The 24,588-nt window shown below is 38.8% G+C and overlaps 1 protein-coding gene across 8 annotated transcripts in view; it reads right to left on the reverse strand.

The window, feature by feature from the left end:
• LOC139559601 (suppression of tumorigenicity 18 protein-like) overlaps nucleotides 1-24,588 on the reverse strand; it is a 52,757-nt gene that overhangs the window by 13,746 nt on the left and 14,423 nt on the right. For 4 of the 8 annotated variants that reach the window (XM_071375735.1, XM_071375738.1, XM_071375734.1 and 1 more), the window contains 8 exons: nucleotides 12,475-12,593; nucleotides 9,319-9,370; nucleotides 8,394-8,424; nucleotides 7,738-7,931; nucleotides 3,505-4,302; nucleotides 2,253-2,387; nucleotides 948-1,038; nucleotides 756-848 (listed from right to left, as the gene is read on the reverse strand). In XM_071375735.1, coding sequence (XP_071231836.1) covers nucleotides 756-848; nucleotides 948-1,038; nucleotides 2,253-2,387; nucleotides 3,505-4,302; nucleotides 7,738-7,931; nucleotides 8,394-8,424; nucleotides 9,319-9,370; nucleotides 12,475-12,593 — 1,513 coding nt within the window. Of the gene's footprint in view, nucleotides 1-755; nucleotides 849-947; nucleotides 1,039-2,252; nucleotides 2,388-3,504; nucleotides 4,303-7,737; nucleotides 7,932-8,393; nucleotides 8,425-9,318; nucleotides 9,371-12,474; nucleotides 12,594-13,454; nucleotides 13,553-20,608; nucleotides 20,750-24,588 lie in introns of those variants that run through there. The other 4 variants (XM_071375741.1, XM_071375742.1, XM_071375737.1 and 1 more) reach the window with 3 other exon arrangements.

Consider the following 24,588-nt stretch of genomic DNA (forward strand, 5'->3'; position numbering starts at 1 on the left):
TTAGATGAAGATCCGATCTAATTTCATGACCAATTTATGCAGAAATCCAGATCATTCCAAAGGGTTCACATACTTTTCTTGTCACTGTACATACACATTATGCACAACATGCTGTGGAAGAGGTGGTGGTGATTGTGGAAGTAATAGAACATTGAATAATATCGATACGAGGTGGTTGTGAAGGAATGGACACGGTGTCGTTTGAATCATATAATAATATCAACGTCCTCCTCCTGGATTGTGGGATCTGATCTGTATTGTACGTTCACACACAGGCATGTTGCCCAACTAATTCCTTTTGTATGAGTAGGCAGTCTGCCTGTCATTTCTCTTCAGGGAACAAAGAGTTCTTATGGTCTGTGTCCCTAATAGGGAGAATCTCATGGGACCTTAACCCATTGCTTAAGTACAAATGATACTGAGAAACCATATCTGTGATGCTTTGCTAGGCTATATATTGTCATTCCTTTTACATTACACTGACTGGGTAAACTGGACACGAAACTGTAAATGTTAACCAACATAGCTCCTGATTTTATATGATATTGATAGTCAACGAGCACAAACACTGTTTTATATCAAAGGGACTATGCTCTCAGAATAAATGTTTTATAGTATAGTTTTCAATTGGTTTACTGTCATCATAATGTGTGTCCACATGCGCTTCAATAATCGTCAACAGTCAGAGTGACAATACTGCAATATTACAGCTTTAGCATGTGTTATAACATACATTCTCAGTCCATGTGATTTACCTGGACAATCGTTCTGGTGCTTGTCTGCATTTGGGGCTCTCCTCTTGAGGTTTGGAGACTTTCACTGCAGCAGCAATGGGGCAGCCTGAGAGACTGGAGGAGGAATAGAAGGAAATCAAACCCATTAGTCCGACATTGAACCTGTCTATGTACAGTTTGTCATTTTTAATAGGTTAGTCCTGCAGGCTGTACCTCCGGTGGGTGCTACGATTGCTGTTTACATGGCCTCTTCCTGTGCACCCGGGAGTAGGACACTTGAGGACGTTTTCATGCATGGCCAGGACTGGGGACAGACAGGAGAGGAGAGGGCCAGTAGGTGAAACAGTAGGGTTAGTAGAAGGAGAGCTGTACTGTACATCAGTGGTGAATATACTGCATCAGTGGTGACATCATTTAGAGTAGGCATAGGAGTCATAGGAGTGCCAAGAGTTAACATAATTAACAGACATGAGAAGACAGGAAAATAATCAAGTTGAAAACTATACGCATACATTCTGCTTGTTCATTTCTTGATAATTTTATTCAATTAACACATTGCTTATGTACTGACATCAGAAAGAAACCATGGTTATAGTGCACAGATCCTTTGAAGACACAAGCATCTCTAACTAGCACTGTTCCCATTGTCAGTGGACTGTGTGTTGGTTGCATAATATAAATACCTTAGTGGAAATAAGACTATAACAAAAAAGCGCAGATATTTTTTCATAAAACATTGTCATTGTTGGAGTTCCACTCGGTATCCTTGGAAACTTTTATTTTCTGTACATATTTTCCAATTAGTTTGCAGGTTTTGTCTATTTATTTTTTGAATACAGAGTTAGTAACCCCTTTGATTTGCAAACACTGCCTCTGGTCTAAGAGCAAATGCTTTCATATTGAACAAAATGTAATTGCTTTTTATGTTCCTTTTGTAACATCAGTGTTTAATGTTGGATGTTTATTATGTTACATTGAAATGACTAAATCACAGCCAATAAAAAAAGCCTTTTCAATATTCAGAAATTAGAAGTAAACTCCAAGTTCCTATGTGACAACAAGTATTATTTTTCTATTTGCATGATTCTATAAATGGAAAATGTAGAGATGCCCTTCAATCAAAGAGTTTCTGCACCTACAGATCTTAATTTGACCACCTTGTTGCAGGAAATGTTAAACTTGCAGTGCATTTGAGGTTCAAAAATGCATCTGTAATTTCCACTTTCAAATTTCAGACTTGATTTTCCCTTACGAAAAATGCATCAACCCCTACAAACATGGCCTTCATTATAATCCACATAATAATCCACATGTCCTGTTGTTCCAGGATTATTGTCCTGCTGTAGCAAACTGGCTCAAATTAAGATCCTACATCTGTATTTGATAACTTCATGATTTCCTTCGAACATCAGAACTTATTTCATGATTGATAACAACATCTCATTCTATTTTATTCTATATGTGTACATGCTTGTGTATGTATGATGTATACAGCAGGTGTCTATGTGAGTGACTTACTCTCTGGGGGAACTCTGACTTTGTGGGGACAGCCAGACAGACTCCGGTGGTGGGGGTACAAACCAGTGACATGGCCAGTTCCGTCACACCCAGGGGTGGGACACCTAATATCCTTCTTGTCTGGCCGTGGAGAGTCTGGGAGGAGACAAACAGCAGGAAATCTTTGATTTATACGTAAACATTCACATATGTCACACATACTGTACATAGGCATACATAACGACACCTTTAAGAATGTTGCAGTATCATTCTTAACATGCTTTATAACCTTCCTTACCACACAAACAAAGAGTAGAACAAAGGTAATAGTTAATTAAAAAGTATTTTGGAAATATTGTCTTAGCTAATGAACCTAATTTAATTTGATTCAACTTGTAGAGGTTTTCTTGCATGAATGTTCCTCGAAAATGTATTTTAAGTGAGATTCTGGGAATTGCTAAGTGGAAACGCACTTAAATACTGAAGCTACAGTGCTATAGATATACAGTAGCTACATAGAAACATACAGATTGCAGGACAGTATCATGCAAAGAGCTAGACACTTTTTGCAAAATGCTTCTTTTAATCTGTAATTTTAGTTAAGGCTTCCAGTTCAACACAGGGCATTCATTTCTTAATGCCCATCCATGGAAAGATTACATCTGGGATTACACATTAGGCTTCAGTCATTTGAAGAATCAGTGGAAAACATGAGGGGTACTTTGGGTGGATTTAAGAGTTATGGTCATGGTTAAATATCCAGTTGATTCCTATCAAAATCCAATTTTCTGAGTAGTAGCAATTCCATCAAAAGATTTTTTTTTTCTTTTTTTTCCCGTCTGTTTTGTCTATTACTTCATTTGTTGCCAAAATGTTTTTAGTACTTAAGAGGATTTTTACCCTCCTCCTCCCTCCGATTTCACCCTCGGAATATGGTTATTTTATTATTTTTATGTTTCGAAGAGCCTCATTATTAAAATCACAAGAGGTCTGATACGTACTAGATAAACATGCATAATCATGTCTGCTGCGTACTTATTTTATGCCCACAACTCTTCATTTCAATAAGTGCAATATTCACTGCATGTAGTTCTATTGTGCTCAAGTTTCCGAAATAGTACCCAAACAAAAACAGAGAAAGGGCTTAAAGAAAAGGGTCTTCTCTGTCTTCACGTTGATAAAACCTGTTGTGAAAAAAACATAAACCTGATAAAATAGCAAAAAATCTTGAATTGACAAAGAAATAAGACATATTCAAATCTATTATCCATACCTTTGCATCCATGATAGCTCACCCTGGAGTTTACATCCAGTAGCCTTTGGTGCCTCCTCTCATTGGTCATCTGCTCCAGTAGGAACCTGTCCATCTCCCTGTAGGCATTGTGGATGACATGCCTCTGCTCTGACTGCAGGACCATGGCCTGCTCCAGGAGGCTCAGGTTCACCCTCCCTCTGTCCCTGTCTCTGTCTCCTCTGTCTCGGTCCATCTCCAGGCCCAGCGGTCTCTCCATCTCTTGCAGGCCCAGCGCCCAGGCCTCCAGCTGGGGAGGCCTCTCCACCTCTGGCTCCCCCTCACTGTCCTCCTCACTGGGGTAGAGCCGCAGGGCCCCTGCCTGGAAGGGGCCTACTCTGCACATGTTGTACGCCCTCAGGTCCGAGTCAGGATTTTTGTCTCTCATGTGTTGGTGGCCGTTCCTGCCCAATGGGTGTCCTTCTCCGGTGGTGGCTTTAGAGGGGCTGTTGATGCAGCCGTTGGTGCCATTCACCCTAGCAGAATGAGACAGGGCCAGAGACTCCCACTCGGCTTTCCGGCTGTCCCCGTATGGGCTTTTACGTGGCGAGGAACTGCAAGTCATACTCATCCTGTCCTGACTTTGGTCTTCTTCTTCCTCTTCTTCTTGGTTTCGTTCCTCCACCTCTTCATCTTCCAGAGTTTCCGAGGCGGCAACCTCCTCATGGAGAGAGTCATCAGTCACCACTTCAGACCATCCAAAGGAATCATGGGGTTTTGTTATTGAGTCCTGGCAGCCATTTATGTTGGGCACTTCATTAAGCGTACCTTGGCAACCATCTAAGAAACAAAGTAGGAGCAAAGAGAATAAAAAATTATGCTGTCAGTTTTGAATCAATTGTTCATGTTAAGGCCATGCTTTTCTGAGAACATTTGGCTGGGCAGAGAGAGTAACAATTTGTATGTCCCCATTTGAGCTTAGTTCGAATGTTTAGCAGAGACATTGAACGCACATTTCATGACAGTTTCCATATCTTGAAAACGCATGTCTTGTAGTTTTAAATGACTGTTAAGAGGATTGACAAATCAAATATGTAATGAAAATAATAATAGTATGGACAGGACAGCAACTGCAAGATTATGCTGCAATTCCTCAAGTACGTCAGAGATAATACATGAGACACTTATTTTGGCTAGTTGAACATGAAACCTAGAGATAAAGAAAAAGATTGTCTTCATCTTCTTTAAAATCTCCAATCAGAATACAACAACTTGATATGGATTAAGACGGACCAGATTATGACAGAGATTTAGCCTACATCGCTTATGACACTGAACATCAGTTTTAAGTAGTTATTAAGGTGTAAGCTAAGCAGGGCTTTATGATTTTTAGATATTAACATGTAGTCGTTCGCATACAACTAATTTAAGAAACCATATTCATATGTAAGCATAAAAACCAAGAAAGTGGCGAAAATGTCAGTAAAAAAATATAAAATAAACATTCCATTGGTTTCCTCTTCCTTTCCTTTCTTTAATTTTTTTTTTTTTCAATATGTCATTATGTGGAGTGCACCTAGTAATTTATTTTTATATTGATTCTTTACTAAACATTTTTAAAAGAAAGCTTTTAAATTGTTTATCAGTGGACATTTTTATTGACATATCAAAATGTTTAATGTATCCCAAGACTGTGAGTAATGGTAAAATATTTGACAATTCATTTTCTGGTTTCCAGCTTAGTGAATTTAAGTGGAACTGACAGGAAAGCTAGGCCTCTTAGTTCCCCAAAATGCATTTTAAATGACACTTTATTTTAGTAACACCCATGATTATATCAATATTAACTCATGGTCAATGATTAACAATGGCAAGCTATCATCTAGATTGATTCAATAAAATCTCTTTTGATCCTCCAAATCATTTAAACTTATATTCTGTGCTAAAGCTCTTTGGTGAGGCCATACGGGTTTTTACTTCATAAATCATAAGTAGGCTGTACTGTACTGAGTAGATCTATCCTCTTAAGTGGCTAGACGTCATGGACCAAACTAAAAGTAGCCCACGGAGAATGGAATGAGAGGGATCCAATAGGTTGATGATAGATTTGGGAATCATTGAGGATGCATATAGGCTACGTAGACTTGTAAGTGGATTCCGCTGAGGATAATATAGACATGATCAAACAGATACAACTCGTCATTATAGTCAGGCCACAGTACAAAACATAATCCCACAAAAAAGAAAAGCTGCTAAATGCAGGAAGTGTTATCTGGAAACGGACCTCTGGCAAAAAAAAAGAAACTGGCTTTTGTTTTGAAGCATATGATTTTAGGTTGTGCAAATGTAGGTAAATGTTCTGAATATAATACAGGACAGGTCAAAACATACCAGCTGCAGAGCAAGAAGTTGAATGAAATAGACTTGATGAAACTCCTTTTTAGATGCAACCCCACAAAATATCAAACTGGATTTTGCAACGCAAAACGTGGCTAATAATCTCTTTGTTGTTAGAGACATTTCCTTCTAAACAGAGGCATACAAATAGCAGCCTGGCCAAAGAGTAAAAGTCAGTTATGCTTAGCTACAATTAGCAGAGCAGACAAAAAAAATGACTTCTTTTTGTCCAGATGGATGACACACAGTGAGAGAAGTGCAGTAGAAAAGAGACTGCACTTGGATCCCTCCTGTGGTTTGTGTATTGGAACAGGTGAACAGTTTGTACTCCAGAATAGCCATTACCGGCGCTCTGCAGCAGGGTTGGAGCTTGGCTGGAGTTGAACGCAATGCGGCTCGACCAAATGAGAGGCTTATTTTTCCCTCTTTTCGTTATGAAATGCAGATATGAACAGTATCCCACTGTTACATTCTTATTGCTTGTTCTATCCACTTGAACTGTCACAATCCTTTCACATAAAATAGCCCCAGACCAGATTGTGACAAAATTATATTTACAAATGTATGTAGATCTATGTTAACCACCCAATGTGCAGTCATTTGTTTGTGTTGCCTGACTTTTGATACATGTTCACTGTATTTTATAGGGCTTGCTGTTGGCAAGGGCCCCATTTTGATTTTAAAAAATATACACTTTTCTTGATTAAAGGTTATAATGCAGTAGGAAAGTAGTAGTGACTGAATACAGACACATAAAAGCTCTGCTTGAAACGCAAACAGACCATGAGAGGGAGGTATATGAACAAAGAAAGTTATCAGAGGGGGGAAAAAACGGATGGCAAAGCTAGTGCAAAAAGGGTTACGATAATTGTAATGTTATATGAACCCCAGAAACAAATAAATTCCATTTCCAATGAATCTGCACAATTCATTGAGCTACTCTCTTGGTCCATTTAACTACCCACATGTGTACTATAATGAGCTGTAGACATTATGCCTAATTATGTATATTTGGACTGTGTTAGAGGGCCTAACAAAAGCTTTCGAAGGGGACAATTACGTTTGTTGCTTAGTTACATCGTTAAAAATATACCAAATAAGTGCAGATTATAGTGGGTGAGAATGCATGTGTAAACCATGGATATTGTGGCCAAAATGCTCAAAATTCAATTCATTAGGAAGTAGAAATGTTTTGCTTTTGGAGGGGGACAATGTTTTTAAATGAAATAAACACAAATATTTCCTTATGTCATTGAGTACGTAGCTTGGTCTTAGTATCTCCTGACAAATGAGCACCAATGTATTCTATTGTATTGTATCAGTGACATTGGTTTTATAAGAACATGTTTAGGCAATGCCAATGTCCTCCTTCAGAAGGGGAGCTGGTTCTAAGATGAAACATCAGCTTGTGTTAATAATCAATCAATGAAGTGTGTATTCTACACTCAACTAAACTAACTTTACAAACAGCAACAGATGAGATTCAAAACAGAAGGGCCTCAAGCAAACACGATCATAATGTTCCAATTCTCAGTGTTTTCAACCTATTTTTTAATGGCTTTTCCCGAAAAACCAAACACATCAGACAAAAAGAAAATGAGAAGTCCGAAATCTGGCCTCATCAAAAAAGTGGGGAAAAGCCATGCCAAAAAAATCATGAAAGATAAACTTCAATCTGAGGCTGTGAGACAGACACAACTTATGTAGACCCAGCAGTGTCGTCTTTCACTTCCAGTACATAATGACTATGGGGTCTGGCTGATGCCGGGCCCTAAAAGGCAATAGAGAGGGACGGAAATATGAATGCAACAGATGGGATTTTAAAATTCAGCGTCAATTGTTCATCAAAACAGACAAAACAACAGGACATCTGTCTACCTGCTGGAGTGTCAATGTTCCTCAGCTCTTCTTTGTCCTGTGCCTGTGCCAGGTCCTCGTTCTCCTCCTCGCAGCACGCCTCGCTGGGGCTGTAGTGGCGGGGCCTCATCAGGAGAGACTTTCTCTTGTTGACGGGGGCGCCCTGCACCCCTTCCTGGGCGAGTCTTTTCCTAGCAGCCATAGACCCATATGGGCTGTTGTGGGGGGATGGATGAATAAAAAGAGCAACGGGGTCAACAAAGTGCCATAGCCATTACTGGAGTTCATCTGAAAACTTTGAACTGAAAGTGAACCTAAAATGTAACATTGTCAGTTTATTCACCAATTGTATTTTCGCGGGACTCAGAAAGTACAAGTGTCATTTGTAGCTAGAGTGAAAAAAAGGTCAACATTAGGTTGAAGAAACTGTATTTAGCTGAGATGATGAACGAACCACCCAAAAATACCATTAAAAAATGATGTACGTAGAAGCAGTGAAGAGCTATGGGGACAAATGTAATTATAACCATTATTATCAAGATAAGAGCATGGCCAGCATCCCACATCTACTAACAAAGGATGCCTATTTCACTCTGTATGTAAGGACATAGAAACCCGGGGTGAGTTAGAGGATATCTGTAAGAGTTTATTTTCAAATAGAGGTCATGAACCCTTACCCGGGAGCCTGGGTGATGCATTCAACTGGAACTGGAAACAGAAGCAGAAGCAGAGGTATGTCAGGTAAATAGTCATGTTCACATTTCCTCGATGGAGTGACTCAGGCTCTGCATCTGTCTACTTGGGAAACAAAATCCTGATCAAGGCTACTGATCTAGTAGCTCCACCTTTTGGATAACCAGTCGGGAAGCAACACTCTGGCCTACTACTGTACACTCTTGGTAGTGGGGTGTTCGCCTAGCATGAATTTGGAGCGTACTCTAGCAGATTATCTATAAAAAAGAGTTAGTGTTACTTGTCAAAACATGTGTTGCTATATTTAAATGTTTTACTATTTTATTTTTTAAAAAGCTTTCTAATATGAACAAAATTATCGCAAAGATTCCCTTTATATTGATAACAAATCCACTCCCCCAATCCACTGTAGATCATCCTCCTGTCAGCTTTGACAACATGATCTGAAAAGGCAAATCAATTTTCCCAGAGGGCCATGCAGCAAAGATGCAAATCTCATTCAGAGGTCCACCGTATTCCCATGAAGCACAACTCCATAATACATTTTCCAGATGTAGTAATGGCTCTGGTGCCACCAACCAGACTTCAGAGGCTTGGAAAACTAGCATAATGGCATCGCCTGTCTAGAGGTTTTCAATCACACTATATATATGCACTCCTTAACTAATTTGAGCCACTGTTCCAATTTGGTGAAGTAATTCTCCATCTGAGTAATGTAATGGCAATGCAGTGCTCTTCAAATTGGTAAGATCATTCGTAAAATTGACAGTTGTAAAGTTGGATTGTTGAACTGATATCCCCCTAGACCCCAGAGCTATATAAGTGGAATATGTGTGAATAGCTGAAGCGCTCGGTTACTGCTATTGATGTGCTTCCCTGAACATGGTAAGAGTTGTTGAAGCTACTCACCTTTGCCACCGTTGCATGTTTGAAGTGTGTTATCCTCTCCTTCTGAATCCATCTGTAAATAAAGAACACACTATGTATCATTATGCATGTAACGCTCATTTCTATCAAAATACAGATTCTGTAAATATTGACAACTAGGACTGAAATAATGATGTTAACATTTTATCTACAGATGCTGGATCCATTTAATGTTTGAGAGCCCTTGACGTCAGTGGTTGAAGTTTCTTTGAAATGAATTTGACCGTTCCTATCAACAAAAGCCTATATTTCCCAGAACATTGATGTAGTTACGTGCAAATTATCTGTGGCATTTAATCGGTGTAGAGTCACGAAAACACATGTAGCATGTAAAAGCAAAATACCAAGCTAAGGTGAAGTTAAAACAAAACAAAAAAACTTTGAGGTGTGAAAAATGTAATAATGCAAAATAATGACATTAAAGTGCAGGTGGTAGCATACAGACAGACAGTAGTGTGTTTAGACCAAAATAGTTGTTAAAATCCATCCACTCTCCCTCGCCACCATACGTGTGGATCCCAAATAAAACCTATTAAACGTAATTATTCCTGGCTGATGGCGGTGTATAGTGGTCACAGGCCAGTGAAATCTGTGAGTCACAGGATACGCTGTTACTTTTCCTGGTAATGGGAAACATGACTCCTCTCTCTGGTTTGCTGTTGTGATTGAAGGCACTGACCTGTCATACATTTATAATAGGGGAGCAGGTGTGGCAGTGATGAACCTTAATTTCCTTTAATAAACCTTTTATGTGCCACACTCTTAATACCACGCCGGGCCCTCGGAGGACCTGCTCATAATAGGTTCATTACTTTTGATTACTAGGGGCCCTATTGAAACAAACAACTACCCAAACACTATAGATGACATTCTGTAACAACTAATGTACCTGATTAGTTCATTACACTTTTTCCAAACAGACACACACATGCAGACAGACAACTCACTCGTTTTGTAAGCATTTATAGATGCTGTATATGTGCTACAGTGTCTACAGTAATACAAATACATTTCAAATTCAGATAGCGTAATTGCTGTATTCATTTCACAGGTTGACAAATATTTACAAATGATGCACCTCTGTATTATCGAGAAGCAACACTCACATCGTGTAAATCGACTTGTTTTAAACAATATTTCATAATTTAAGCTCTTGTACAAGAACATTTGATACCTTATTTATGCTCTGTACATGAAACATTTGGATTCCTCTTTCTTACAAGTCAAGCCACAATATCATGTTTTATGAAAACACTAAAAGCGTTATGGTAACAAGTATTGAATATACTAATGCTCCTATCTACATTAGATCCCCGATGACCTTGGTTCTGACACTGAGGAGTACATACAGAATTTCACTGATCATTTGTCAGTAGATCATTCTTTTACAAATGCAGTCAATATGTTTGTGAGAGTGTTCAATGATGTACTGTACTCCTTCAAATGTGTCTATTAAACGAACTGTATTATCTGAGGGGAGACGAAGGAACCGATCGAACCTTTTATGTTCAAGCATTATAGTTTCTGCTTCATGAGCAGCACAAAGGTTCTGAGAGGGTATATAGAGGATGTGCTTTTGGCACCCATTTGACAACAGCTATCCTTGGTCCTTAAACTCAAAGCTGTATAGCTGTATCTAATTCTGCAGAGGAGGAATCGGAGTAGAAAACTCGTGCAGACAGGGAGAGAACACATGACGTTCAAAGAGAATTTACATGGGCAGTACAAATAGATACACGCTACTCAAATAAGGCCTTGTTTGTATTTAATATTTACTACACTCTCATGCTGTGATTTGTTTGTGTCATATATTCCTGACATGCCACAAAACTGTATGACATTATAAATGATGATGGCTCTTTGGTGGTCATTGGTCAATACAAAATATGTCCCGTTTCTTCACTGTTGACAGTGTGATCAAAGTATTTTTAAAGAGACTATCCTTCAACAAAGCTGTCCGGACATTGTTATGGTTGCAGCTAGCCAATTTGGACTCGTAAACTGGGAGGCATGGTAACCTTCAGCCTACCTTAAACCTTAAGTAAGATACATTACTTATTAGTTAAGTGCTGTGGTATAACAACAAAGCAGCACACTCAGCGAAGCTAGCTACACGTCCCTGCATATGTAAAACAATATCTGAGTCTGTGATTTCACAGGGGTCAAAAGGGCGTTGACATGACACTGCAAAACATGCTGCTCATTCCAAAACATCCTGGCTACCACTTCCAATAGCCTTAGAAATACACAACTATATCCGTTCACAGGTAAAGTGAATTGGTAAAATATAATGTTTTTTCTTTTTTCAGGACATCCACGAGCAGCATGCTATAATATCCAAATGTATGTTACCTGAACCTATTACTAGAAAATATATACTGAATAAAATGTAAACGCAACATGTAAAGTGTTGGGCCCATGTTTCATGAGCTGAAATAAAAAAATCCCAGAAATGTTCAATACGCACAAAAAGCTTATTTTTCTCAAATGTTGTGCACACATTTGTTTACATCCCTGTTATCTTGGCATTATCTTTGCCAAGATAATCCATCCACCTGACAGGCGTGGCATATCAAGAAGCTGATTAAAAAGCATGATCATTACACATGTGCACCTTGTGCTGGGGACAATAAAAGTCCACTTTTGTCACACAACACAATGCCACAGATGTCTCAAGTTTTGAGGGAGCGTGCAATTGGCATGCTGACTGCAGGAATGTCCACCAGAGCTGTTGCCAGATAATTTAATCTTCATTTCTCTACCATAAGCTGCCTCCAACGTCGTTTTGGAGAATTTTGCAGTAAGTCCAACCGACCATGTATAACCATGCCAGCCCAGGACCTCCACATCCAGCTTCATCACCTGCAGGATCATCTAGGAGTGGGCGGGGAGTATTTCTGTCTGTAACAAAACCCTTTTGTGGGGAAAACCTCATTTTGATTGGGCTAAGCCCTCTCAGAACCACCAAAGACTGTGCCCCTGCCCAGTCATGTGAAATCCATAGATTAGCACCTAATTCATTTATTTCAATTGACTGATTTCCTTACATGAACTGTAACTCAGTAAAATCTTTGAAATTGTTGCATGTTGCAATTATATTTTTGTTCAGTATATATACAAATATATTATTAGGCCTACCTTTGTTTGCAGTTTTCTGGGAAATATATATGACGTGCTGCAAGGTCCACGCAGTCCACCTTGGTTGATGTGTGCACAATTGTTGACTTGTTTCAGGATGTGAGTGAGAAATTCATTCTCTGTAAAAACAAATATATATATATTTAAGCAACAAGGCATGAGGGGGTGTGGTATATGACCAATATACCACGGCTAAGGGCTGTTCTTAGGCACGATGCAAAGCGGAGCATTCAGGGCTCAAACCACCCAGTTTATAAATATATATATATAAATGTATATCTTTCATGCTAAATAAATAAATAAAAGGATAAAACAAAAAGTGGAGTGGAAAGATACAACTTTAGAACTGTTGTGAGTTATCTCACCGAAATGCAATATTTTCAATTTTGTTTAGTATCAACTTACCATAGTATATTTAAGCAATAAGGGATGAGGGGTGTGGTGTAAGGCCAATTTACCATGACTAAGGGCTGTTCTTATGCACGACGCAACACAGAGTGCCTGGATACAGCCCTTAGTAGTGGTATATTGGCCATATATCACAAACCCCCGAGGTGCCTTATTGCTATTATAAACTGGTTAAAAAAGTAATTAGAGCAGTAAATATAAGTGTTTTGTCATACGTGTGATATACAGTCTGATATACCACGGATGTCAGCCAATCAGTATTCAGGGCTCAAACCACCCAGTTTATAATGGATAATGAATTACCGATAATGATCATACTATTCCAAGCCTCACTGCTAGCTAAAGGTTTCTGGTCATGATAGACATATATGGTGAGTAACGTGCAGTCAGTCTGAGATGGTGGGGAGCAGGAAACATGATAATACCTCACATTGTGGAATGAAGGAACAAGATGCAAATTGATTGCTTGACAGAGATTGAGCACAGTCTAATTAATACAAAACATCCAAGAGGGAAAACAAGGATGAACACAATGAGTACATTAAGCCTCTTCACTTCACAGATCTTATTACCAGAATTATTTATTTCTGTTAGCTTTGAAAAAAAGAAGGAAAAACAGAAAACATCATCTTAATTAAGGCACTCAGAGCATTTCCCCTCTGGAAAACAAAAGGGGGGACTCTGGGAGACATTAGCATAAGAAAAAAGAGACTCACTACTATTTGAGGCAGGTCGGTGGGTTTGTCATCTTCTGAGTCATATTCCTGCCCCTCCCAACAAAAATAGACAAATAACGTCTTGCTCTCGGAGGACTATTTGCCCATGTGTGGGGCAGATTTCTCTGGGGATACTGAGTTGCCTAATGCCTGATGCTCAGGGTTTCTATGTGATTCTCTATGTGCTAATCTGGCTGCTTTGCTTGCTGTCCTTGGGCCCAGCCCAATCCCCATCCTAACCCCATCTGCTACCTTTCCCACCACAGAGGAGAGGAGAGAATGGGACTGACTGACTGGGACTGGGACTGGGAGAGGAGAGGGCTTCTCAGTCCAAGCAGTCATGAATAACCATGGCCTCATCCACTGTTTGGAGAGGAGTTGAATGGGGACCGCTTATCCATTGGATATGTTACTTAGGATCCAACTGTGGTTTCCCCCTGCTCTAATCAAAGGGAGGTGAATAATATATCATAAATGCAATCAAGCCTATATTGTTCATAATTATTGTTCACCATTGCTGTACATACTACAAGTGGGAAATATACATATGATTACAGATATGAGGTTATTTGCTTGAATTCAACTTCAAAAGGTTAGCCATTGACAGGGCAATGCAGTTTTTCACATATTGTTGATATTGAAGGAACCACCACTGTTGCCACTTATGCTACTATCTACAATGACTACTACTACTTACTACGACTAGGATTACTACTATTGTGGTTGATTACTAAGACACTAATGGTACACCTGTACGTCGCCTACACAAGTGGTGTTGTTACTATTTTGGCCCATCCCAACAACTGCTGTACTGCTACTGATCCAACTAATAGGGATATTCATGAGTACAATAATCATCATCATTGACCTTGAGTCATTGAAATGTCCCCTTGTTCCCAGCTTATCCCTGCACTTGGGACACCCTCGTGTAATTAACATAGGCACTATTGTGATAAAGTAAAACTAAGTCAATGACACTGGCGGCAAATCATTTAAAAACCAATACAACCTTACAGTTGTGCAAGTAATATTTCAAAGACCATGAAAATTAATTACATTGTTTACATTTTCTTCAGATTGGGGCAGAGGCAAGATGATAGCTAGGCAAATGAGATTACACCGAATAAGATGTTTAAAATGTCAGCTCCCTAACACTCACCCAACCAACTGTTATGATTAGATTACACTTTTAACATAATTACTGTCTAAAGCTGTGTGTGGAGACAATGCATAAATAACGAAAGAGAGCTCTATCTGAACCGATACCTATCCTTTTTTTCCTCGCTGAGCCTTTTCTCTTAACCTTTCCTCAGCAGTATCATTTTGAATTATGGGGATGGGTAGATGCTCTGCACAAGGTCACTGTCTGTTCAGTCCCCCCCCCTCCCTCCCTCCTGTTTTTGTTTCCTCTTCCAGAGGCAGACTATACGAACGAAGGGTTAAAACTGGAATGGATTTAATTATGGAATGAATGGAATTATAATGCGCCTGCAGCAAGTTTTCCTCCTTATTTATTAAAGCAGCTGATGGGCCAGGTTTGATGAGCCACTTCTGGCATAATTGAGTCATCACACAAAGAGGGTTCATCGCATTCAGAGTGGTTTTATCAGCAGCAAACAGACCTGATTACTGGCAATTACACTCTGATCTATGGGAAGGAGAAAAAAAGGCGAAATGTGCGGTGTAACTTCTGTGATTATAGTTTATCCCAGGAAAAAATGTCACATTCATTTTACATGCTAAGTGTTTTCTTTTTCTGCATAATAAAGAGCAAACGGCAAGAGATATCACAATTTACTTTAATATTTCCTTGTAATGAATGTCTACGTGTATATGGCAAACTGATCATAATTGTACATGTAACATGGGTTTTTGTTATCCTCCACTGTGCTTTGAATCAGCAATATGTAAAGTGTTTTTTTTAACAGAAAAAAGGTACGCTTTACAATAATGGTGGTCGCTTGTGTGCAGACAGTGATATAAACCTTGTCAGTGGAGAGCCAAATTGAAACGTTATATGATGGTAAGGAACACAGAACTCCTTTCACCACCTTTCATTGACATGCAAATGAATTCATAGTGAGTTAATCAAGCCCTGCTCAGAGACTATTTTGATAAACAAGTTTTTGAAAAAATGATTTTCTATTTGCAGTGCTGTGACCAGGCAGCCATCAGATGCCCTCTGCCTAAAAAGCTAGCAGCTGGACATTAGAATAATAGCTAAGAGACGTTTTAGGAGGGGGAGGGTGAAAGAGAGGAAGGGGGGGGTCTCTGATTTTCCTATTCATATCAAAGCCGGCCTTTAGAATGATAGAGACATTCTCTTTTAGATTTCATACAGATGCATTTTATAAACTCTTGAGAAAAATAGGGTAATGTTTCTATAAAATGCGGTATCTCATATTCGTTCCATATTAACAGACGGGTTCCGAGATGTTTAATTATTGGTGACTTTCATATGATTCAGAACCAATAAAGATATGATTGATCTAAAAACAAATGACCTCGTGAGAAACAGCTCTGTGACAACACCTGCAATTTTACTGAAAATTGTCTTAAGGACTATAGAAGTTCAAAGTATCATACACAGTAGTAGTCTTTGTAACGCTCCAAACTCATCCCATCAAAAAATCCTCACAGTATACCTCTTCCATTGAAAGATTGTATATTCAATACCATGACAAGATGACAGAAGAATGTAGAAAGTAGAAAAAGTCAAAACAGTAGAGAAAACTGTGGACAGTGACAGCAAATAGGATAAAGAAGCTAAGCCAGGTACATGTAAGGTACAAATGCAGGATATTCATTTCAGCCAGTTTGCTCTAGCAGGAAAATAATCCTGCAGCAACAGGAAATGTGAATTATTTCCTAATACACAACAAGTTAGCATTTTCTGCTGTGGGGGACAATTCTCAGCAATAAAAGAGCAGTCAAATGCAGATCCTACATCTTTATGGAAGAAGCCATACCTGACTTGCCTAATTCCCCACTATTTCACTATTGATAATGTAATATACATTCAATGAGAGAGAGAGAGAGAGAGAGAGAGAGAGAGAGAGAGAGAGAGAGAGAGAGAGAGAGAGAGAGAGAGAGAGAGAGAGAGAGAGAGAGAGAGAGAGAGAGAGAGAGAGAGAGAGAGAGAGAGAGAGAGAGAGAGAGAGAGAGAGAGAGAGAGAGAGAGAGAGAGAAGAAGAGAAACCGTATGAACAATCGCCAAATTGTAGAACACCAATCCATTCACATAAATAAAGTAAAAGGGAGACAGAATATCTTCTGATCAGTGGACTTTCACTTTTTACACATCTATTTCCTCATAGAGGGGCGCTTCCAGACTTCTAAAAGACACTGAGACAAAATCTTGAAGACAACTGTGATTTCAGACATAACAGTCTCTCATGCAACCATCTTGGCCGCTAAGCAAAGTGTTTGTGTCTAATGCCAAATTAGTACTTTTATACAAAATTGGCTTCTTTCTTATCACTTCCCCAAGACTGAGAAGCTTCAATAAAGAGAGTGAGGCTCCCCAGAATTTTTAACAGACAATTAGGAGCCTGGCTGGCCGGCCACTATTGCTTCAATGATTTGTTATGATGGCATAACTACAGGGGAAACTCGTTATTGGAGCCAGCTAGCAAGACACCCCATAAAAGAGTCAGACGGTGACACCTGCGCTGAGGTGATTTATAAATCTTGTAATCACTTTCCAAAGTCATCCCAAAGCCTTCCCTTTTCAATTGAGCTAATCTGGACCAGGACCACACAGTCATCGTGGCACAAAGTTCAGATTGGTTCTTCTTCTTCCGCCATCAGAGAGCCAATTTCAGGTGTTTTTTTTTTTTACTACATTTGGGGCACCTTTGTAGTTATATTATTCTATGAAATATGGCTTTTTAGATGATTTGCAATTATCAAATATCAATCTGAATCAGAACAGAAATTTGGAAAATTCAAAAACAGCAGATTGCTTTGTTTTGTGGAATGGTTGGCTACCATGCTAGCTATAACTACCAAGATAAATAATACTCCAAATGAAATGTAGCCTACATTACAGGATTGTACCCATTTCGTTTCTTTTCCAAGGCACAATGCATTTTTGAAATCATCAGTGAAGATAGATTTTTCAAAACACTAACACAGACTAATTCATTGACAGGTGTTTTGGGGGAAAGAAGTTCCAGCCCGGGTGTCTGTCATCACTACAAAGTAATCCTGGCCATTGTTCCTGCCCAAGGAGACCCTTTTCACGCAGGAGGGTTGCCTGAATGCTACCAGGTGGTCGGCAATTTGGAGAAATGTAGTAACCGTTCAAGCTAATCCCCTTGCCACAAAAGGCAGGTCTCCCATGTCTAGAGGCCTTAGGGTTTAAGGGAAAAGTTTACATAGTACACACACACACACACACACAGACACACACACACACACATGCAGCCTATACACACATGCATCCACACCATACACAAACACACACACTGTACACAGTGTTTGTGTGTCTGAAAGGAGCCAGGCAGTGCTGTAGCCTGATTCCTAATCAGATTGCGCTGAAGTGAACAGCTCGCATGGCAGCTGTAGTTTTCCCAGGGTTAATTACCTTTCACTGCTCTCTCTAAATGAGTCAGCTGTTCCTGTCATTAAACAACTCCACTCTATCTCTGCTCCTCTGTCCTGCCCTGTCCTGTCCTCCACACATACACAATCACACACACATATACTCAAAACACATGTATACGCGAATAGACACACACACACACACACACACACACACACACACACACACACACACACACACACACACACACACACACACACACACACACACACACACACACACACACACACACACACACACACACACACAACAACAGAAACTCTATCCATGTCTTCTCTTCCTGCACTGCCACTCACATCCAACAATGTTCTGGATATGGAGCCCAAAAAAGACTTGGTCACTTTACTAATGAAGAGGTGGAGTCAACGGCTGTTAAAATAGAGTCCATTATCCTTTACTTTCAGCTCCAAACATGTATTTATGTTCATGCAGATGGGATGCTGAATTGGGATGCTGAATTGGGATGCTGAATACTAACCCCTCACCCTGTCAAAGGGGGATAATACCAATCTGTCAAGGTCTCATGTTATCTGGCTCCAACTCTTACTAAGTGAGTATATACATTTATAAAGTAAATTATCCCAATAAACACAGACACAACCCACATACACATGGGCAGGTGGACAGACGCACACACATACACACACACAGTTTGTGTGTGTTCAGCTCTACTCTCTGATATAGCTGTGCTGTCATCAATTCTGAAAAATCTCCCAGCTCACTGAGCTCCATGGCTCAGGATGTTGGGGGAGTTTTAAGTGATTTTTGCCACTGTGTGATCCCCTGGCCACCTGGATTACAAACTCTAGTCCTTTAACTCATGCCAGTATAATTCCGTGTTAACTCGGATTTACCTCTGGCATATGAATTCTCAGTCTGCATAAGCTTTGTTTGGAATGAGTAGTAAGTTAAAAGTATTGTATGCCTTATGGAGATGCCTTATTGTAAAATTCTTATTTTGCTAGAAAAAATGCAATAATGCTTATAAAAGCAATTTAGTTATTCTAATGGAGAAAATGAATACAATAGTTTCCATTGACCATTTCACAAATATTGTTCAAAACCAGGAATTACTACAATACCTTCATCCAGTTAAATGCCCGTAACTATGTCAATGTACACATCCGGTGTGTGGTGCAGTCAAAGTATACAAGTTGGTAATGTGTACTGTTAGCCAGGCTGTTTTTGAAGTTTATCATGCTTAATATCATGGTTATCGAAGCGATCGTGATATAAAAAATATGTCTGGAGCAGCCCTAGAGGATCTGAATGAAGTATTATCCAACATCTATACAATCTCCTCAAACACACACACACACACACACACACACACACACACACACACACACACACACACACACACACACACACACACACACACACACACACACACACACACACACACACACACACACACACACACACACACACACACACACACACACACACACACACACACACACACACACACACACACACACACACACACACACACACACAAGAAGAGTTAAGCCCTGACTATAGTATTTTGTACTTAAAAGGTTAGCAGGGCTGTTTTAGAGTTTGGACCAAGCTTGCCAGATCAGCAGATGGTCCATGATTATGATTATATGCATCAATAAAATGAATAATCTTTAACAAATGTAAATTTGACTTAACTCCAGGGTTTAAAAAAAAAGATGGACTTTAACCCACTTTGCAGTCTGCCGGCCATGCATGATATTTTGATACACTTAAATGATGTAGGATACATAATATACTGACATACTGTATATGTTAACCAACCTAAAACTGTAGAGAATACTACTGCTACTGTCCCGTGAGCATAGGACAAAGTCTAAGCCAGAAATAAGTTTAAGTCAGAAAAAAAAACTTTATGGACATGAACTGAATACATAGAAAGATATTTAGTAACTTTGTAATATTAAGAAATAGCCAAAAAGAATGCACTGAAATACACTACCATGTCCCCTTTAAAACAACCTATAAAACTTTTATTTTCAGCACTTGGACAGCGCTCTAAAAGACTGAAAGCACACTTGAGTTTGACCAGAGGAGTCACGAAGAAACTACCATGATGTAATGGATGGGGTTCCTAGCGTGTCAAGTCACAGTAAGGAAGCAAGCAAGGAGAGGAAACGGTCTCAACTTAATGTGGTAGCTGGGTCTCGTCCTCTATCACATCAGCCAATATGTCTGGAAGTGAAAGTCTCCTTAGAAGCTACGCTAACCTTTCATGAATCTACTAATCTGTTGAGAGCATTATTTACTCTGAAACTGAAAGCTCTGCATTCACAAAACAGACACAGATATACTCACTCACTCACTCACACTCTCACACGTAGATACACAGACACACAGACACGAACATTTCCGACAGGACATAATTGTTAGCCTGACTTACCATGCCCCTTTTAGCCTTTGTTTTGCCTTTCATAGTAACATCAAGGAGGTGATGGTATTGAAGGAAATCGGAGTGGGGTGGGTGGGTAGCCAGGCTAGTCCAGTGTGACGCTGCCGCGTGGTGTGTGTGTGTGTGTGTGTGCGGGGACACTGTGATATTCAACGGAGCAGCTAAGCTTTTTTTGTAGCCTTTGTGTCATTCACTTAACAACCAATCTCATTAGCTGGCAGGCTACAATGGGCTGAATTATTTTCTGTGTAAATACACCACATGGTGACCCTCAAGGTAAGACCTCTGAAGGTCTTTTTAATCACATAAAAGATGGAATCCCCCCCAAAAATCAATGACCAAAAGAATGAACAGATTGCCCCTAAAAAAAAAACTGAATAAAACATTGTGTGGAAGATATTCAGTTTTAGGTGTGAGGTAGACAATTTCTGGTTTAAACGATCATATCATGACATGGTTTTATGTATTTAGACACATATGGTTATAATTATATGTTCATGAAGTTCAGCATATTTAAGTATGTACAGTATGTATGTGTGTATGTACTGTATGTATCTATGAATCTATGTGTATCTATGTATAGATCTGTGTATGTATCTATTGATTTATGTAGCTATCTATATACACGATCTATGTATGTATCCATGTATGTAATGTATCTTTGTATCTGTGCTGTAGTTTTTTTAAAGTTTTTTTTTAAACATTGCACTTTATATAATGACTGTATAAGCTGTTACAACATTCAATTTTGATTCAAATTTAAATTGAGTCCAAAACTTTTAATTCTCAAGTAGCTTACAAATCATTGACATTTCTTTTTAAAGAAATATGAAGTGAAACCATAAGACAATAAATTGTCAAAAAGACAAAAAGGCTGGACATTTTTGATAATGTTCTACACATTTTGCTTTTCTTTTAGCGATTTCACTGATGCTGTGTTTCTAGAGCAGCAGACCTATAATTCCTTGCAAAATGAATTATTGTAAGTACTTGCAGTCATGACAGCTGTCTATAAGCATCAGGGACGTGTCTATTGGCCAACTTGACCCTTGTTAGAAAACAAAACAAAACACAAAAAGAGAATAGTGCCTGGGACTGCCGTGCAGGGTCACTGGAGATTTTCCAGACAAACACAGAACAGGGGAGGGGAGGGGGTAAGAATAAAAAGGACAGGCTCAGAATCTCATTTTAACAGACCGCACACAATCTGGGCTCCCACAGAACTATCTCTGCCTGACCGCTTTCTATTTATCCCTTATCAGTGTTTACCAACCGCTAGTTTTCTTTCATTCACACTGTGAGGCAGTTCTCTTACTATCAGTCAACAGCTGACACCGTGGAACAGCCTCAAAGGCAAGAGGAAGGGATCAAAACTAAACCAAAGCTGTTTAAACAATACAACAGAGGAAATAAATTCATAAATCCTAATTCTTCCCAACCCACAAGGGTACAAGCAGATCCTTTATAGTTAGGCCAACAAACAAAACCGCAGCCAATGAGGTAACATTACAATCAAGGTAATGTTAAAATATATTTTGAATAAAAAAGAGCGGAAACAAATCCCATGTAATTTTAATTAGGGACATCGCTTATAGCTCCAACATGTCAAGCATACAAAACCAATCACTAAAAATGATACATTTTACATTTATTCTCTTTTAAAAATAATACTACCTGTTCACTTTTCAGTTAATTTATTTATAGATAGATCATATATGAATATATCAAATGATCTGAGTTAGGTTATACAACATTTATAATATCAAAGTTTTATATAGTATTTCAATATTTCGTATTTATCACTAAATACTTATCTCATAGTCCGCATCAGGAAATATCTAGCAACTGCTACTTCACAGCCAGGAATAAATGTATAGTCTATCCCACTCAGATCCACAAGAGCATTTTAAACATATATAGCCTTAAGTACATTGATCTTCAGAGGATTAGTGCTTTATCATTATACAGAATCCATTATATATACTTAAACCATTGTGGGTTTTATATTAATTTGATATAGCCAAAGCACAAATATGGGTTACTAAACATCATATTGGCTGAAATCCTATACATATAGATCTATAAGAAGACCTACATGACAATAAAACAGAGGCAGTGCCTTCAAAAAGTATACACACCCATTTACTTTTTCCACATTTTGTTGTGTTACAGCCTGAATTTAAAAGGGATTAATTTGAGATGTTGTGGCACTGACCTACACACAATACCCCATAATGTCAAAATGGAATTATGTTTTTAGAAATGTTTAACAGTTCATAAAAATGTGAAAGCTGAAATGTCATGAGTCAATAAGTATTCAACCCCTTTCTTATGGAAAGCCTAAATAAGTTCAGGAGGAAAATGTTCTTAACAAGTAATTAAGTTGTATGGACTTGCTCTGTGTGCAATGATAGTGTTTAACATGATTTATGAATGACTACCTCATCTCTGTACCCCACACATACAATTATCTGTTAGGTCCTTCAGTCAAGCAGTGAATTTCAAACACAGATTCAACCACAAAGACCAAGGAGGCTTTCCAGTGCCTCGCAAAGGGCACCTACAGTATTGGTAAATGGGTCAAAAATAAAAAAGCAGACATTGAATATCCCTTTGAGCATGGTGAAGTTATTAATTCAACTTTGGATTGTGCATCAATACACCCAGTCACTACAAAGATACAGGCATCCTTCCTAACTCAGTTGCCGGAGAGAAGGGAAACCGCTCAGAGATTTCACCATGAAGCCAATGGTGACTTTGAAACAGTTACAGAGTTGAATGGCTGTGATAGGAGAAAACTGAGGATGGATCAACAACATTGTAGTTACTCCACAATACTCACCTAAATGAAAGAGTGAAAAGAACGAAACCTGTACAGAATAAAAATATTCCAAAACATGCATCCTGTTTGCAATTAGGCACTAAAGTAAAACTGGAAAAAATGTGGCAAAGATATGAGCTTTATGTCCTGAATACAAAGCGTTATGTTTGGGGCAAATCCAACACATCACCTCACTGAGTACCACTCTTTATATTTTCAAGCATGGTGGTGACTGCATCATGTTAGGAGTATGCTTGTCATCTGCAAGGACTAGGGAGTTTTTTGGGGATAAAATAAACGGAATAGAGCCAAGCACAGGCAAAATCCTAGAGGAAAACCAGGTTAAGTCTGCTTTCCAACAGATATTGGGAGACTAATTCTCCTTTCAGCAGGATAATAACCTAAAAGGCCAAATATACACTTGAGTTACTTACCAAGATGACATTGAATGTTGCAGGGTGGCCTGGTAACAGTTTTGACTTAAATCGGCTTTCAAATCTATGGCAAGACTTGAAAATGGCTGTCTAGCAATGATCAACAACCAACTTGATAGAGCTTGAATAATTTAAAAATAATAATGTGCAAATATTGTATAATCCAGGTGTGCAAAGCACTTAGAGACTTACCCAGAAAGATTCACAGCTGTAATCGCTGCCAAAGGTGATTCTAACATGTATTGACTCAGGCGTGTGAATACTTATGTAAATTAGAGATTTCTGTATTTCATTTTCAATACATTTGCAAAAATGTCTAAAAACAGGTTTTCACTTTTTCATTATGGTGTATTGTGTGTAGATGGGTGTGAAAAATAATCTATTTAATCAATTTTGAATTCAGGCTGTAAGAAAACAAAATGTGGAATAAGTCAAGGGGTATGAATACTTTCTGAAAGCTGAAAAATACAATTTTGGTGTGAATATCAGTTTGGCCCAAAACCAACCACATGCAGCAAAAAGGTTAATTCAGCATTGTTATAACAAATACATACTGCTGTTGTACATTTGGGATTTCAAATTCATTCCCAATCATACACGAATAGAACAGTTTTTGTGGAATTCTGTTCAAAAGTTAAGTAATTAATTACATTTATCCTTTCACCAGCTGCTCAACAGCAGATGGAACATTTCTGAAACCTTGCTGAATTAAATCC

The sequence above is a fragment of the Salvelinus alpinus genome, chromosome 30, assembly GCF_045679555.1.
Source record: "Salvelinus alpinus chromosome 30, SLU_Salpinus.1, whole genome shotgun sequence".
In the NCBI taxonomy this organism is placed as follows: Eukaryota; Metazoa; Chordata; class Actinopteri; order Salmoniformes; family Salmonidae; genus Salvelinus; species Salvelinus alpinus.